The 16,072-nt window shown below is 41.7% G+C and overlaps 1 protein-coding gene across 4 annotated transcripts; it reads left to right on the top strand.

The window, feature by feature from the left end:
* The first annotated feature begins 606 nt into the window (after positions 1-606).
* On the top strand, positions 607-13,980 carry ppp2r5ca (protein phosphatase 2, regulatory subunit B', gamma a). 4 transcript variants are annotated; one of them, XM_085931675.1, is made up of 16 exons: positions 621-760; positions 850-912; positions 1,859-2,009; positions 6,950-7,149; positions 8,565-8,675; positions 8,887-8,979; positions 9,137-9,267; positions 9,332-9,391; positions 9,491-9,599; positions 9,728-9,781; positions 9,857-10,027; positions 10,103-10,230; positions 10,472-10,573; positions 10,666-10,738; positions 11,224-11,340; positions 11,958-13,980. In XM_085931675.1, exons 1-16 carry the CDS (start codon positions 734-736, stop codon positions 12,090-12,092), a joined length of 1,725 nt encoding a protein of 574 aa, XP_085787801.1. In that variant the 5' UTR covers positions 621-733; the 3' UTR covers positions 12,093-13,980. The 4 variants fall into 4 exon arrangements, with proteins under 4 accessions (XP_085787802.1, XP_085787801.1, XP_085787800.1 ...); XM_085931676.1 differs by lacking the exon at positions 11,224-11,340 and having other exon boundaries at positions 607-760; XM_085931673.1 differs by lacking the exons at positions 621-760; positions 850-912; positions 1,859-2,009 and adding an exon at positions 3,886-4,088.
* Positions 13,981-16,072: the final 2,092 nt, after the last annotated feature.

Raw genomic sequence — 16,072 nt, 5'->3', positions numbered from 1 at the left:
TGGACATGCACGTATAATGCAAGTGCATATGGAGGGCCAAAACTGCCAAATTAAAAAAGTGAAAATTTTAAAAAAAATGTGAAAAAATATATTATAAAATCTAATTAAATTACATCTAAAAAGAAGTAAAAATAAAACCTAATATGAAAACCACAATATAAATTACATTAAAATAAATCTCAATTGATATTTAATTGTGCTCGACCATTTATGTCTTTTATTTATTTCCACATTTATTTTCTATTTATTATCGCTTTAATTTTTACTATATATTTTTGTTGTTTTTAGTCACATATATGCTTTTAAGTTTAATTCTAAGCCAACATAAAATTCTGGTGCTTTGCATACATCGTTCAATTACTCCTGATTCAATACTGCCCTCTTGTGGTACTCCATAGATAAAGCAACCAGCCCCAAAAGTGTGTCAAGTCACCTCCAACCTGCACGATCAGCTGCTTAGCCCACTTCCGCATATTTGTTTTGGCTATTTTTTTTTTTTTATTCTGCTATTTTTTCCAGCATGAAATGACTTTTTCTTCACTTCAACTGCAGTTCGTTGCCACTTTTGTCTGCAAGCAGCCTTCAGCCAGCTCGAGATCAGTCACATGGTGTGAGGATATTCTCGGGTCTCCGTCACACACACACACACAGACGCCAATGCGTGCTGCTGGTTTCTCTAGTGTTTGTGTCCAGAGGAAGATTGCGACCTGCTTACATTGCACAAGCCTCCATCATGCCTCAGAAGAGCAAAAAAGACAAGGTAAGGTGTGCTTTTTATTATTATCTTTTTTTTTTTTTTTTAAGTTGTCAGCTTACTTGAGTCGAATTGCTTTTGTGTGTTTAATTTAGGACTCCACAAAGTCTGGAAAGGCAAAAAAATCTGCAAGTGAACATGGGCCTGCAAGTGATGATGTAAGTTTGTTGTTTCTTGTCAGAATGAATATTAGAAACATTTAGCAATAAATTATCAAAAAGCACATGATACAAAATAGCACCGCTGCAGTTATGACGGGTCAACCACAGTGTACACTGTTTTTGCCTACAGTTTCAAAGTTATTTCTTGGGTTGTCATAAACTTGATACAAGTTTGAAGGTTTTTTTTCCCCTTGTAAAACTGGTACTTAAGTGGAAAAACATCCCACATATTTCTACGGCTTCTGTAATTGATCATTTTTCAACAATTGTTTTCATAGCACATTTCACAGCCATTTCACAGTGATATTTTGTTCTTGGGAAAGTTTCTCATGTGACATCTCAACATGATCCTATGACTTTATACTTCCACCAGGCAGAGTCGCAACATAATTTGCAATTACAGTATGTCTTCTTTTTTTTTTTTTTTTTTAAAGAACATACCTTCATACATATATGGGGACTTGTGTGCCAATATAACTCATCTCATAAGCTTCTTTGCTAGGGATAAAAAATAATATAAATAAAATAATAAAATAAATAAAAAATTATATAAATAAAATAATACAATTTGTAAATCAATAAAGAATATAAATCAAACAAAAAAAATACAAATAAAGGCTCTTGTTTGATAGAAAAAAAGCATAGATGGAGTTCTATCGATCATCTGAAGATCTGATTGCTCAAGCAAGTGTTTGACCCGTGTGACAGCTCTGTCAGCTCCTTGATTAGCCTGCCCCTCTCGAGGTCATTTCAAACTGTGTCCAGAGATGCAATACTGTACAGTACACCGCAACCGGCGATCCGATTGCCCCCCGTCAAGAACCATCCGATCTGACTGCAAGCGGAACTTGACCCTTAAGCACATCACCTCGCCTCCTCCCCATCCTTCCTCTCAACATTGAATTACCTCGTGCCCTTTCTCCCTGATTGCTTGTTTCCGCAGGCTTCCAATAAAAAAGTACCTCCCACCACTCAGCTGATGAGGATAAAGCAGCCGGGGTCACACACGCCTGTGAGGAGGGAGAAGAGGTTCAGCTCTTCGTGCTTCGCCCTCAGCACCAATAGAGAGCTGCACAAACTGGATGCTCTCGCAGGTATGCCGCTCACTTTATTAGGGACACCTGTGAAATTTCATCAAATCCAATTACAAGGTCTTCCTCAGGTCCTCAAGCATGCATGGGTTTTCTCCACATGGTACTTGATTCTCATTAGATATGCACTCTCTCCTTATCTCACGTTTCACATCGTCCTCCTCCTCTGAGGGCTTTTATTGACCTTTTTCGGGGATGGCATGTTTGGCTTACATCAACAAAGGCAATCATATTAACAATTTATAGCACAGGTAGATCCTCATAACCATCTTTTTTTAACCTTGAGGTCGCACTACATAATTGATAGGCTCCTGCCCACTGGCTTTATTTGTGATGCAAATGATGTGAAGTTAGCTGCATCTCATCTCCAGACGGAGAACCGAACAGATATTTCCATCACAAGATAATGCTGACTTGATCTGAGTGTGGCAGTCTGTCTGAGCTAAAAAGGGCTTCCGCGTTTATGCAGAAGCACTTTGTGATCTAAATAATGATACTAGTCAGCAAGCACGCCAGTGTATTAATTCACGGTATTGATTACCTCCACTTGTGCTTATTGTTTTGGTACCAATCTTAAGGAAAGACAATCGGGTTGAGGTTTGACGATTTACATCTATTTTTCATGGCTTCTTTGTTTACACAAGGCATTACACGTAGGATATGGTCTAAGTGGTTTCCTGGAAACTTATACCCTTCCTTTTTGTTTGTTTATTTTTGTGTATATAGTCCAAAATAGAAGTAACTTGGCAAATAATGTTTAATCCTAAAAACACTTTGTGAAAAGGAGGCACACAAGCAACAAATCCTCCCTATGGAAAAAATAACAACAACACATTCATAAGGAGGAAAAGCCTTGAACGTGGTTACAAATAACACTCGTGACCACACAAAGAGCCGCTTGGGCTCTGCAGTAAAAGTCATGATAAAATCCCATATATAATGTTGCAACTAATATCTTGTCTTTGTGATACTATTAATGTCTGGGTAGTCCGCATGTCAACAATTTTGCTAAATTTTACATTTGATGGATGGGTGGGCAAAACATTTGAAGCCCCACCCCCACCCCCCACGAGCCATACTAGTGCAATGTTATTTTCTTTTTCCCAAGGTTATCACACAACATTCTAATGTATTGAGTGGTTTCATGTAGCATTCTGTCATGGCCAAACAAGTCAGTAGGTTAACACTGCATGTTTCATGAGCACGAGTGACTCATGGCTCGGCTGCAGCTACTGTAGACTGCCACACTCTGTTTAAAGGCTGAAATGCAATGAACCCCCCCCATCCGATGGCACAAAACTTAAGGTGTTAGGAAAGGATATTGATATTGATGTGCAGTTACAGCTCAGTTGTATTTAACTTTTTAGTGCAATATATTTGCATTTAATGTTAAAGTGCCATTTATTTCTGCACAATTTCTACATGCAATTTTAATTGAACCTATGTGTCCAGCTTTTCTTAATTTCATATTTTCAAGTTCGGTTGTGTTCAATCGGAGCAGAAATGATAGCAGCAGATGTGACTGAGGGATAGTGTATTTGCTTCTTTAAAATTTGCTTTGAGCAATAATTTGTAGCTCCAAAATTTCCACCAGATGATTTAGACGTCCATCCAATTGGGACAAAGTGTGGAATACACACAAATCGATTCTGCTCGCTGATGTGTGCAAGGGCCTGGCTGCCTGGCAGGCAGCGTCACCAGAGACAAGCAACTAAGAGGCGGAGCTAGGGCAAATAAAAAATAAATAAAAAAAAATCACCACATATCCCGCCCCTTTGCTCATTCTCAGCCAATTGTCTTCGCCCTTTGCGGAAGCCCCCTTCGCTATTGCGCCGAAATCAACCAATGGGCGTCTTCCTTGTATTTGTGACGTCACAAAGTAGCCAGTTCCCTCCAGCGGCAGAGAGCTTCATTTTCTGATCTGCTTTGTGCTAAAATGGAGGCTGGCCTCTCGCCCTGAGTGGATCGCCTTCCTGGTTGAGGTTTACATGTTGACATGCAATAAATCTGAAGACAGAATGGTCGTGGATGCGCCTAATTCCAACGGGCCTTTTCAGCCGGTGGCCCTAATGCACTTCAGAGGTATGTACGGATGAATTATTCTTCCTGTATTGTCGCGGGGAATTAAGGGGGGGAAGGTGTGTATGTATGTATGTATGTATGTATGTATGTGTGTACGTGCGCGCGCCTTCGTTCGTTGCTGCGCTCCGGTTTTCCTTCACCGCTTACAGTTTAGCACCGCCGCGTAAAATAAGACCTCATATCAGCTCCGATATAGTCTTCGGAACCACAGGCCCCCTAATCTTATACCCTTTGCGATTTGTAGGCGACGCGGCAACGATAAACGCTCTTTTTTTTTTTTTTTTACACGCTAGCTAGCTAACTAGCTTAGCCACACTGTCTTTGCCCATCCCCCAGCAGCGACCAGTGACGCTAACGGAAGTGATGTTAGAAAACTAAGAAGGTCTCTACTTCAATTGTTGGTGTCTCAATAGAATTTCTCGAATTTATGGTTTCGAAATTCACAAGAGTAGTGAAGCGTCGTGTGTGTGATTTTTATTTTTCCCTTCAGTTGGATTTCAAGGACACTCGACTTTCTCACTCCCACGAAAGTGTCAAGGAAACACATTTGCGGTGAATTTGCTGGGTTGAAGAAATAGATTGTAGAAAATCAGTTTTTTTTAATATATATATATTGAGGAAGAGTTTTATGAATTCCACGCACTTATTCTAAGCTTTAAGGCAGGTTGGATCACTGATTTGTTTTGATTAATTGGAGGCTCAGGACTTATTTTTGCGTCATCTGTAGTTTACTGCATATCATTGCTGCATGCAGTTTATAACTCAGGCCTTAAAGATCGTTGTTTGCGTTTTTGTGGTTATTATTGTGCCCAAAAAAGCCTGATATCCCAGCAGCTTTTAACTAAATATGGATAAGTTATTATTATTTAAATGTTAGCATTTTAACTACAGGCCAATCTCGAGTTATGAATGCACAAATCTTTTGGAGAAAAGTAGTCTCTAGTTATGTACATATTTCATTATGTAAATTGTCAGATGAGCAGATAGATCTTTTTGTGCATCTTCCGCTATGTAACATCATTAGTGATCGTTAGATTTGGTTTTTTATGTTTTTAACTCTTGATTAGACCCCACAATGACTTAACATTGAAGTTGCACATAGGTATGCCTGCTTCATACCAAAAACAAGGAAGTGAATTTGCCAACATAGTGTTATGTTTGCACTGAGGACAGCACCAATGATTGGTGCAAGTTGACCAAAAGTTGCTGTCGTGGAATGAAATCGCAAGTTTGTACTTTAATTTACAGGGATTGCTTGAATTTGTGTGAATTGTCGCGAGAACAAAAACGTATTTTTACATCTGTAAAAAAAAAAAAAGTGTACATTTATGCTTGAGGAAAAAATGTTTTTTTTAAATGGAGTTTCTTTGTCAAGTCTTACCTAACTCCCTGAAACTCTTCTGGCAATCCCACTCCCATATGTGAACATCTCGTTCTTTGGGCGCAGCAACACCAGACTTGCCCTCTCACACTTTGTACAAAGGACTCGCTCGACTTTGAAAGGCCCCACTGTACTCTGCGACGAAGCGGCCTTTTAGCTGCAACTCGGGGCAATTATTGATTTACGTTCTATTGAGCTGCACAAGCCTCTGTCTCTATTGTTACGACCCTTGCACACAAGCAATGTTTTCCATAGGTTCTTTTCAAATTTGTATTGTAAAAAAAAGTACGCTTGTTTTGTTAAAAGCAGCCATGTTCTGAGTGTCTGCCTTTTGTTTCCATTGGCACCTCATCAGCTACTTAACCAACTGTGAATTTAAGAAGTTTTTTTTTAAGATTTAAGGTTTTTATCTTTACTCAGATTCAAATTGTTTTAAATCAGGTTACCCTCCACATTGCTCAATTGGCTAAAGGGGAAAAATAAGATGGCAAAAAAAACAAGTATGAACACATAGTTTGGAGAGTTTCTTTGAAAATGGGCTCAAAAGTTCAGAGCACTTTCCAAGAAAAACGGTATCAGCAGTCCTATTTAAGTTTGACTCACGAGCACAACCCGCTCTGAGTAATGCGTGGAGACAGGCTCGCAAATGAGTTGATGAAGCCATCAAATTTACTCGGGCACATGCATCCGGCATTTGAAAGACAAGCATTTAAAGCGTTACGCTGCTCTCTTCTCCACGGTGAAATATTGTGTTCTCACGGCGCTCTGCGGGTTACATTCAAAAGTCACATTGTGCTTCCTGTCAGTTTTGCCTTCACAATGCAGAGTCTCCTGTTACATAACAAGCCGATAAGTATTTTTAAGGACAGCGCAGAAAGTTTATTACTCGGTCGGATACGACTTATGTAACTGGAGCGATGCGGAACGGAATCAGACTCGAGTGCCTGACTTGGCCTTTCAACATCCACTTTTGACTTACAGCGGTTCCTTAAAACTCAAGATCAATACTGTGCCTGGCATTCGCGCTTGTTTGTTTACACATGGAAATGAAGTGAAACAGGAAGTGCTCTAATAACCACGTACCAATAATAGTGACCACTATTTTTTTTACACCTCTCGTGTGCTTCGAGTAACTGTGCCGTGACCGTTCACCCACTTCCCGAATCTCTCGCCTTCACATCTTTCCACTTGATGTCTACGCGCCTCTTCTTTGCTGTCGTTAGCCCCCCCCCCCTGTGCTTTGAATAGTGCCGACACTTGAATCTTGATGACTCATTCGCCGGTTTCCATCTCGCTCAGTATTCAGTCATGAGAGTCGCGCCTACCCCGTCCTCCTTTCAAGCTCGCCCTCTTGCTCGTTAAAGCACGGCTTCCCTTTGTTCCGTAATCCCCAACCGCTTCATTTATCAGGTGTATGTCGAGATGCCCTGTCAGTCAGCCACGTTTGACCCCGTTCTCCCGCTCCGGACTCTTCCCGCAGACGTGGCCCCGGCCGAGCAGGAGAAGCTCTTCATCCAAAAGCTGCGGCAGTGCTGCGTCCTCTTCGACTTCCTGTCGGACCCGCTGAGTGACCTGAAATGGAAGGAGGTGAAGCGGGCGGCGCTCAGCGAGATGGTGGAGTACATCACCCACAATAGGAATGTCATCACGGAGCCCATCTACCCGGAGGTGGTTCACATGGTCAGTAGAGCTGATTGGGCAGTGTCTTGTTTGTGTCCAAAGATGACGATGTGGGTGAAACCCGGTCAGAAAATCCGGGTCGACTGGCTGGCGAGGTTTTTCTTTTGAGTGACATTAGTTTAACTGAGGCAGTGTGCACAAGAGATGCTAAATGAGCCGTTGCAAGAGCGAAAGACGCACAGTTGCGTCTTTTATTCCCCCCAAAATAAGTGGATCAATAAAAACAAAACGTTTGAGGGCCAAAGTTAATCTTTAATTAACATTTGTCGCTTTATTCACTCGCCTAACAGTGATTCGATTTTCGTAATTATTAGTGTACTTAACTGCTTGAAAAAAATCAAGTATACAGGATCAGCCACTTGTCCATTACAGAGCGGCTATAATGATGTGCTCTTGACAATTAACTGGACTTTCCCAAGCCAGGGATTTCCCTGCTCACAAGAGAAGCGCCGAGCTTGACATTTGGAGCATAAGCGGCTGTCTGTTGCTCGTCGTCATTATTTCAGCTTTTTCCATAGATAGTCTTTGGAAATGTCTGACACAGAAACCGCCATTAACACGAGATGCTCCGCAGCTGAAGTCGGGGCCAGTCACGTGGATGACCTTTTCTTCTTGTTTCTATTTTAACTCGGTGCGTCTTTGACGTGTCGTGCGGTGCGGCGCTGGCACAACAAACTTTTCTCTTACCTTGCAGCCCCCGTGGAACAAGGCTCGCAGTGTCTTAATGGGCCACCTGCACTGTCCCATGATCGCCCGGTCGGGTACAGCGGCCCACGGGGGAGTCAGTTGACACTGCGAGAGGCACACATGCATTATTGTCAGGCAAACCCTTGCAGCCCATAGTTACAGGAGCCTAAAAATAAAAATGGACTTTGGACTGATAGATGAGAAGATATAGGTTGGGTACATTGGCGCTTTCAACAGGCTAATTGTATCCTGCCTGCGCATCCGCCTGGCCTGATGTTGTTTAATGATATCTAATAGTCGCTGCTTTTCTGCGGTTCCTCTTATAGAAGATGTTTACGTAGGATGGGCGTTACGTACGTCACCAATCGCCGCGATTTCAAGGTTGCATTTGCGCCGCTCTCGTATTAGCACAAATCCGACGAGTCAAATTTTTAATCCAGACATGGAAGAAGGTCGATCCCATTCACAAAATGTCGTCGTCATGCATTTTGTCTCTTTAAGATGCCGTGATCCAGATCCCAAATGTAGGATGCTGGATAAATCAAAAACAGTTGCGATTGAATGTAATCTCATTACGCGGCTCGCTTTTTTGTGTGTCGACGTCTGGTTTTCTTGTTCAAGTAGCAGCCTGATTTATAACATTCCAGTCCAGGAATTGTTTCATAACAGCTTGCGTCCTCGTCTAATCCCAAATGTGTACGCTCTCTTCCATTTGTGTCTGCCTCTAGTTTGCCGTGAACATGTTTCGAACTCTGCCTCCTTCGTCCAATCCGACGGGGGCTGAATTTGATCCCGAGGAGGACGAGCCGACACTCGAGGCGGCGTGGCCACACCTCCAGGTTGTTACGCCTTTCATTGAGTCAAAACATCGCAGGTTTATTCACGCGAGTCACTAATATTTGTTCTGTCTGCAAGGATACATTCTGAAATACTGAATTAGGCTTGCAGCAAAATGTTATCTCCCTAAAACTTTGAATTTAAATTAGTTATCAAAGTGGTTAATGAGCAGCACGGAGCATAATTCTGTTTTTTTCTCTGCTTCCCTTGCAGCTGGTCTATGAATTTTTCCTTAGGTTTTTAGAATCGCCCGACTTTCAGCCCAACATAGCAAAGAAATACATTGACCAGAAATTTGTTATGCAGGTAAGAAAAGGAGAATCCGCTCCTAACACACACTTGTCAACGCAGACAAACAACTTGGCACCACGATGGGAAAATCAATCAGTTCCAATCAGTTAAAAAAAAAAAAGCATTCACATGCACTTGTGTAATGTCTGCCTTCTCTCTTTTATAATTGAAGCTTCTAGAACTATTTGACAGCGAAGATCCCAGAGAGCGAGACTTCCTCAAAACGACTCTTCACAGGATCTACGGGAAGTTCCTCGGGCTGAGAGCTTACATCAGAAAGCAGATCAACAACATTTTCTATAGGTTGGTGCAATTTGTTGTACATTCTCGTATGATGAGCTAACCGGTCTTGCAATCGTTCTTTTAGGTTTATCTATGAGACGGAGCATCACAATGGTATTGCTGAACTACTGGAAATACTTGGAAGGTTTGCTTCATTGATTTCACAATATTTGGAAAGGCGGCGGCGCCTGTCGTCCATTATGTGCTCAGCAGATGTTCATGAGTGGGTTTGTTTGTTTGGCAGCATTATCAATGGGTTTGCCTTACCTCTAAAAGAAGAGCACAAGATTTTCCTGTTGAAGGTTTTGTTACCTCTACACAAAGTGAAGTCACTTAGTGTCTACCATCCGCAGGTACAGTGTGTGTGTGTGTGTGTCTGCTGTTTGTTACGTAACAGTTGAATGCTGAGCTGGAAAAAAAAAAAGAAAATGAGAGCAAATGCACTACAGGTGTTAAAATATTTATCTATTTTCTTTTGCAGTTGGCTTACTGTGTGGTGCAGTTTTTGGAAAAGGACAGCACTCTAACTGAGCCGGTACGTCTCGTGTCTTGTTTTGCGGTCGATTTTTAAAACCGCAGATTCCTAACTTCATTCTCGGACTCCCGATAGGTGGTCATGGCGCTCCTCAAGTATTGGCCAAAGACTCACAGTCCCAAGGAAGTGATGTTCCTCAACGAACTAGAGGAGATTCTGGACGTCATCGAGCCGTCTGAGTTTGTGAAAGTGCAGGAGCCTCTCTTCCGCCAGCTGGCCAAATGCGTATCCAGCCCGCATTTCCAGGTATCGCCGAGCTCCTCCCGGGAAGTCCCGTCATTACTTGTCGCGCCCCGCTGAGATCCCGCGTGCGCTCTGTAGGTGGCCGAGCGAGCGCTGTACTACTGGAATAACGAGTACATCATGAGTCTGATCAGCGACAACGCGGCCAAGATTCTCCCGATCATGTTCCCCGCTCTGTACCGCAACTCCAAGACCCACTGGAACAAGTGAGAGGCTTTTTTTTTTTTTTTTTTTTCTCGCTTTTGACACCCGAGTGATGCATTTGCACTCGGACTGGGCTAAGCGTCTTCCCCCGCATAACACTCGTGTGAAACAATGCCCGGGCAAATGTCACATGGTGAAACGCGAGTGTGACAAATTGACAATACTACAGTATTCGGAACTGAGCCTTGCCAGGGATAGCTGCCATTTTATGAAGTTATCCTGTGTGTGTGTGTGTGACTGCAGGACCATCCACGGCCTCATCTACAACGCTCTGAAGCTTTTCATGGAGATGAATCAGAAGCTCTTTGACGACTGCACACAGCAATTCCGAGCCGAGAAAAACAAGTAGGGGTCGCAGACCGACCGCCGCCGCCGTCTTTGCTTTTTCAGCCTTCTAAAGCGACGAGGTAATAAGAATTGACTGTCTGACCCGATAGAGAGAAGGCCAAGTCGAAGGAGCGCGAAGAAGCTTGGATCAAGATCGAGAACCTCGCCAAGTCCAATCCGCAGGTGAGATGCCAAAACGTGACTTGCTGCTCATGGCCAAGTTGGGTTCATTTCCATTTTTGCACTGCACTTGCAAGGTCTTCAAAGCTTTCAGTACATATTGTTACTTCTCATAATAAGTCTGGGTGAAGATAGAGGGATAATCACCTTATTTGGCTATGATTATTTAAAGGTAAATGACACCCAAAATTGACACAAAGCATTGTTGAGGTTTTTCAAAATTGCTCCTATGTCACATTTTGAGAGTTTGTGATGTGCAAAGCGCTTTTCGAGCTTTCTTTTCTGTTTGAGGTAAGTCGGTAGTTGGTATGTAGTGCTTGTTTCCAAAACTAATACAACTCCAAATAAGGATCTTGTGGTTAAATATCAAAATGAAGCTTGTCATTTGTGTTGAACCTCTTGATCCGTTCTTCTCTGCATGCCATTCAACATCTTTTTTCCACCCCCCCTTTTTGTTTCCCCCCCACCCCTTTTCTTTTTGGACTCAGTTCTCTGTGCTTGTTGATCCCTCTGACTTCAATAGTCCAGTAGCAATGGAGACGGATGTTCCTTTGATAGAAGATGTTCAGAGGTTAAAAAAGACAGTTGAAGAAGGCGCAACTCAGGTAAACCTGGCTTCTCTCTGTCTCGATTCATTTGTTCCTCTTGAGATTCTTGACATTATTTTTCTATACCACATTTGCTCGATTTCAAAATATTTTCTTAACAGAGGGCAAAGCGTTTCATATGCAAAATTGCATCAAATCTGGCCATGTGTTAAAGTTCTCCATTGACAGTGCAGAGTGTCGAATTACATTTGGTCAGATTAAGAATCTATCCAAGCCTTTTGTGGTTTTTGCGCAAAAACGTTTTTTTTTTTTTTTTTACTACAATGTCTTATGCACCTCCTAGCTTAAACACAGCATTTTGAGTAATATTGCCTTAGTATAATTTCTCGGGCAGCTGACAAAACGGGCGGATTTTCCTGCATAATTCATATTACACAAACATATTACTCACAATACTGTGTTTGGACTTGTGGCGAAGCATAAAACATTATTATGAAAAATGTTATCGCTTCATGCTCAGAGGCTAGCTAGGCCACCTCAAGTCCGTCTTCAAATGAGCTTCATTTTGAATTCAATCGGTGGTGCACTTTTCCAACTTTGCGTGAGCTCAGCATGAGGAAAAGAAGACTGACTTTTTTTATTTATTTATTTTTTATTTTTTTTCTGTGCGACAGCCACTGCACGGCCAGTGGAAGGAACGGCCCATGGTGCGGCGCAAATCTGAGTTGCCTCAGGACATCTACACCACAAAAGCCTTGGAGACCCACCGCAGAGCTGAAGAAATGTTGACCGCCCGCGACGGACTCTAGATCCATCCGACTGCCCCTCCACGGCCATGGACACCCCGTCACCCATCCATCGTTTGTTGTTGTCGCTGTGTTTTCTTTTTTTTTTTTTTTAAACCCGTGTCCTTAGTTCTCTTTCATTCCGGCAGCCCCGTTGGGTGCAGCACACTAGACCTGTGACCATAACAGAAGCTCCGTATTCAGATTTCTGCTTTCTCAGGTTCTTTTTTTTTTTTTGGGGGAGAAGGACGTCCATTTGTGTCCATGTGTCTTTTAGCCCACGGAGTTGCTTCTGTGTTGTCTGCTCCGTTCCCTCCCGCCACCTCCGTTGCCCCACTCACGTGTAACTGTGGAACCCAGGGGGGGAGGGGGAAAAAAAAAAAAAAAGCAATGATGATACGGCGACAGGTTCCCATATATACTTTGTCGGCATGTGGAGCTGCAGGAAGAGTTGAATGGATTTTTATTCTCCAATGCACGGAATGCAAGAAAGGTCAAAGGAAAGATGACGCTTCCCTGTTGTCAGTTTTTCTTTTGTCTTTTAATGGACAGCTTGTCAGTGCCAAGACTGTTGTGTGTTTTTTCTTATTAATCTCCGATTCAAACTGGGGCAATTGCCTTTGGTTTTGGTCATTAGTGGGTTTTTATTTTTGTTTCTTTCTTTTTAGTGTAGCACACTTAACGACCAAACTCAGGCCTGTCAGTCGCCTTGCAATGTCCAGGTAGGCAGCGAGGAAAGATGATGGTGTCCTATGGACATCCATCACTTTCTGTTGTTTTTTTTGTTTTGTTTTTTCCATGTGCCATTTTGCCGCTGTTTATGTACGATTGATTGGTTGTGTTCATTGGCAAAGTTTGAAAACCGGTCGACCGTCTCGCCCACTCGGTTCAAACAATGGTACTGCTGAATGTGACTTCAAATAGATCCCTATACGTTTGGACAAATGAGTCAAATATCTCCACAATTGACTGATAAAAGCTTCTAATTTATTCAAATCAAGCTCTAGTAACTTAGCTAAGTATAGATGCACTTAATACTAAAATAGAAATACCAAAAATCCCTCTCGTCAAGCTCTGTTTGCTTCACCACCGTTTGTCCATTAGAGAATCAGTACTGTTGTTTCAACTAACGCGTCAGGCGTGTTCTGATTTCGTCATATTTGATGTGCTAGCTGTCTCGTCCCTGGAGGTGAAATAGTTGGGCTGTCCCAGCCTAAAAAAAAGGGGGCCATGCTGAACAGTGAACTGACATTGTGACTTGGCTCGTTTAACTGTATTTAATACTGTATTTGCTTGAATGCAAAAAGTTGTAAATTCAAAAGTACCATGTTAAACATGTACCTTTTACTCCGGAGGAATGCCATTCAACCAAACTTGATTTTTTTTTTTTGTTTGTTTCTAAAAAAAAAAAAATATAACCCATGCTTGCTGGGAAAGATGATCTTTTATGGGTTTTATGAGTTACTTTTAGTGCATACAGAAGGTCCTTTGGACAAAGAGAGGTGAATAAAAATCTATTTGTTGGCTTGTCTTTTTGCAGATCTTTTCATTTTAACATTTTATTTCTAAAACATAACTTAAGTGTCCTTTTGTATGTGACTTGTACCATATGGATTCATTTAATATTGTATATATGATTTACCTTGTTTCATGTAGTGTGATATATCTAGATAAATTTTGTACAAATTGTCCTTCTGTACAGAATAAAACCTCCATAGCAAGTGAAAACGTCAATCTGGCACATATTTTATCCTGCCCATGCTTCCCTTTTGCCCCAACAACTCGATGGTTTTGAAAAGTACGCATATTTTTACCAAGTCCATGTTCATGTGTTCCAATCACTGTCTAGTGGTGTACTACGACATAGAATGAATAAAGATTTTATTTGAATATATATATTTTCAACCATGCACCAATGTTGGCTTTACTTGACTGAAACATATATGATGTGATATTCTGTAATACTGCATAAATCGAACGGCAACAGTTCTTGTTGTAATGACCAGTTTCAAACACAAGGGGGAGCCACAGGTTATGAATTGAGCAAAAGTCTCAATTTGGTGGCATAACCTTTATTTGAAATAACTGCATCAAGCCTTTATTAATCTTAACTGTTTTCCTGACTGGTCTCTATCTTGTTGCATGATAAAGTGATAAAGATCAATAATTTTTTATGTATTGCCTTTAAATTGAGAGACATCGTTTTGTGGACTTAAGAATTCATTCTGTTACTACCATCATGAATTACATGCTCCTATTAGTCTTCTAAACATGTAAATCTGATGATTATTGGGTTGGTGAAAATAGATGAGTAATACACCTCTTTTTAACCTTCCGAGTAGGCTGACACTATGCAGCGCCCACCCCCTGCAGTGGATTGAAACTGACGTCAAAGAACATAAGAACATCACGACTCACTTATTTACTGTCTTTGGTCACGTGACATTTCCACTGTGACTAATGACTAAGGATTGGCCCTTTAGAAAATAGATGACTGCACCGCTTGTATATTCAGCCATGCAATCTTTCACAATTGTGCAATTTTGAGGCCTTCAAAATGTCCAATTATAACAATTGAAGCCTTCAAATTTCAAGTCACGACTGTGAGGACTTGGAAAGAGAGTTGACAACTTCAAATTGGAATCACATTGACATTGATGTGATGTTGCCTGCTGAGATATTTAGAAAAGTTGGTTTTGCTAGAAATTTGAATCTTGAATATTTGCATGCTAATGTAAATAGACTCCATTTCATTCATGTTTTTTTTTTTTTTTTTTACTGTAGTGTTGTAGAAGCATTTGTGTAACAGTTGGCTGCTCTAGCTTATCTCCCACCGCTGTGACAGTATTAAAATCTTCACGGGGGAACATCGCAGACGATTGCGGATCGGGTGGCGGGGGCGTGATTTAAGAGAAAACAGACATTTGGTGTTTCCCAAAAGAAGTTTTTGTCCTGAGCTGACACGGATGCGACAGACGGAATTGACACGTTTTAGTCGTTTCACCTCAAAAAACTCGGCTTTGTAGGAGGGAACATATCCTCAGGTCACCTTTAGTGATTTAAGTGGTGGACACCTGTCATCAATGATAAGATGAAGTTTTATACAGTGCTTGTATAATAAATTAATCGCAGTAAACCGTTCAGTTGACTTTTCTTCTTTATTCGATTCAGGTGTATGCAAATTCCGGCCTGGGGGCCACAAATGGGCTCATTGCTTGTTTATTAAGGCTCGCAGCATATTTTAAACAAAAACATTAGGAAAGAGGAGTATGGTCACGCTAAAATACCTTGTGACTATTCTTTTTTTTTTTTTTTCCTTTAAATGCAGTCCTTGGCAGAGACCCAAGGGCGACAGTCTGCCTGTCAGTGCCTCCTTTGGTAATGTTCTTGGCTTGAAACCAAAATGTAATGTCATGTAAATGTATTCCGACTCCCACCATTGTGGATTTATGCCCTTCTGGGGATGGAGGAAGAAATAGTCCTTTGTGGCTTGACGTATTTAAGAACACCATCCAACTATGGTGTACTCCCTGGACTGGTCGCCAGTATCACATGCTTGTCTTTGCCATGTGGAAGCCCTGGAAAAAAACAAAAAAAACAAAGGTAGGCTAAAGCTGACATTCAAAAGGAAATATTTTTTAAAGCAATTGTCCTCTACCAATATATATATATATCAAGATATGAAATAACTGTCCTATATTTGTCTCTTTTCAATTAGTCCCAGAGCTGTATTTGTAACATGCACTGGTGGCGTGTCTCTCACCTCAAATGCCCTCAGTTGAGGCAGACGGTTAATGCAGTCCCTCCGCCACTCGACAGGGGGTAGTGTCGCTCCGCAAGGATAGGTGCAGAGGGCAACTGAGGTGAGGACGAGAGGAGCATCCTTGGTAGCAATGGCAAGTACAACATCTTCCTGCAGCCGCATAATCTAATCAGCACTTTTCACGAGCTTTCGCCTCTTATTGTACTATCCATATTGCAGCCAGCTAGCTCGCTAAATAGCT

Source organism: Syngnathus leptorhynchus, chromosome 15 (assembly GCF_054491065.1).
Source record: "Syngnathus leptorhynchus isolate UIUO chromosome 15, UIUO_Slep, whole genome shotgun sequence".
NCBI lineage: Eukaryota > Metazoa > Chordata > Actinopteri > Syngnathiformes > Syngnathidae > Syngnathus > Syngnathus leptorhynchus.
Note: the sequence above shows the minus strand (reverse complement) of the source record. Positions and strands in the feature narration are given on the sequence as shown.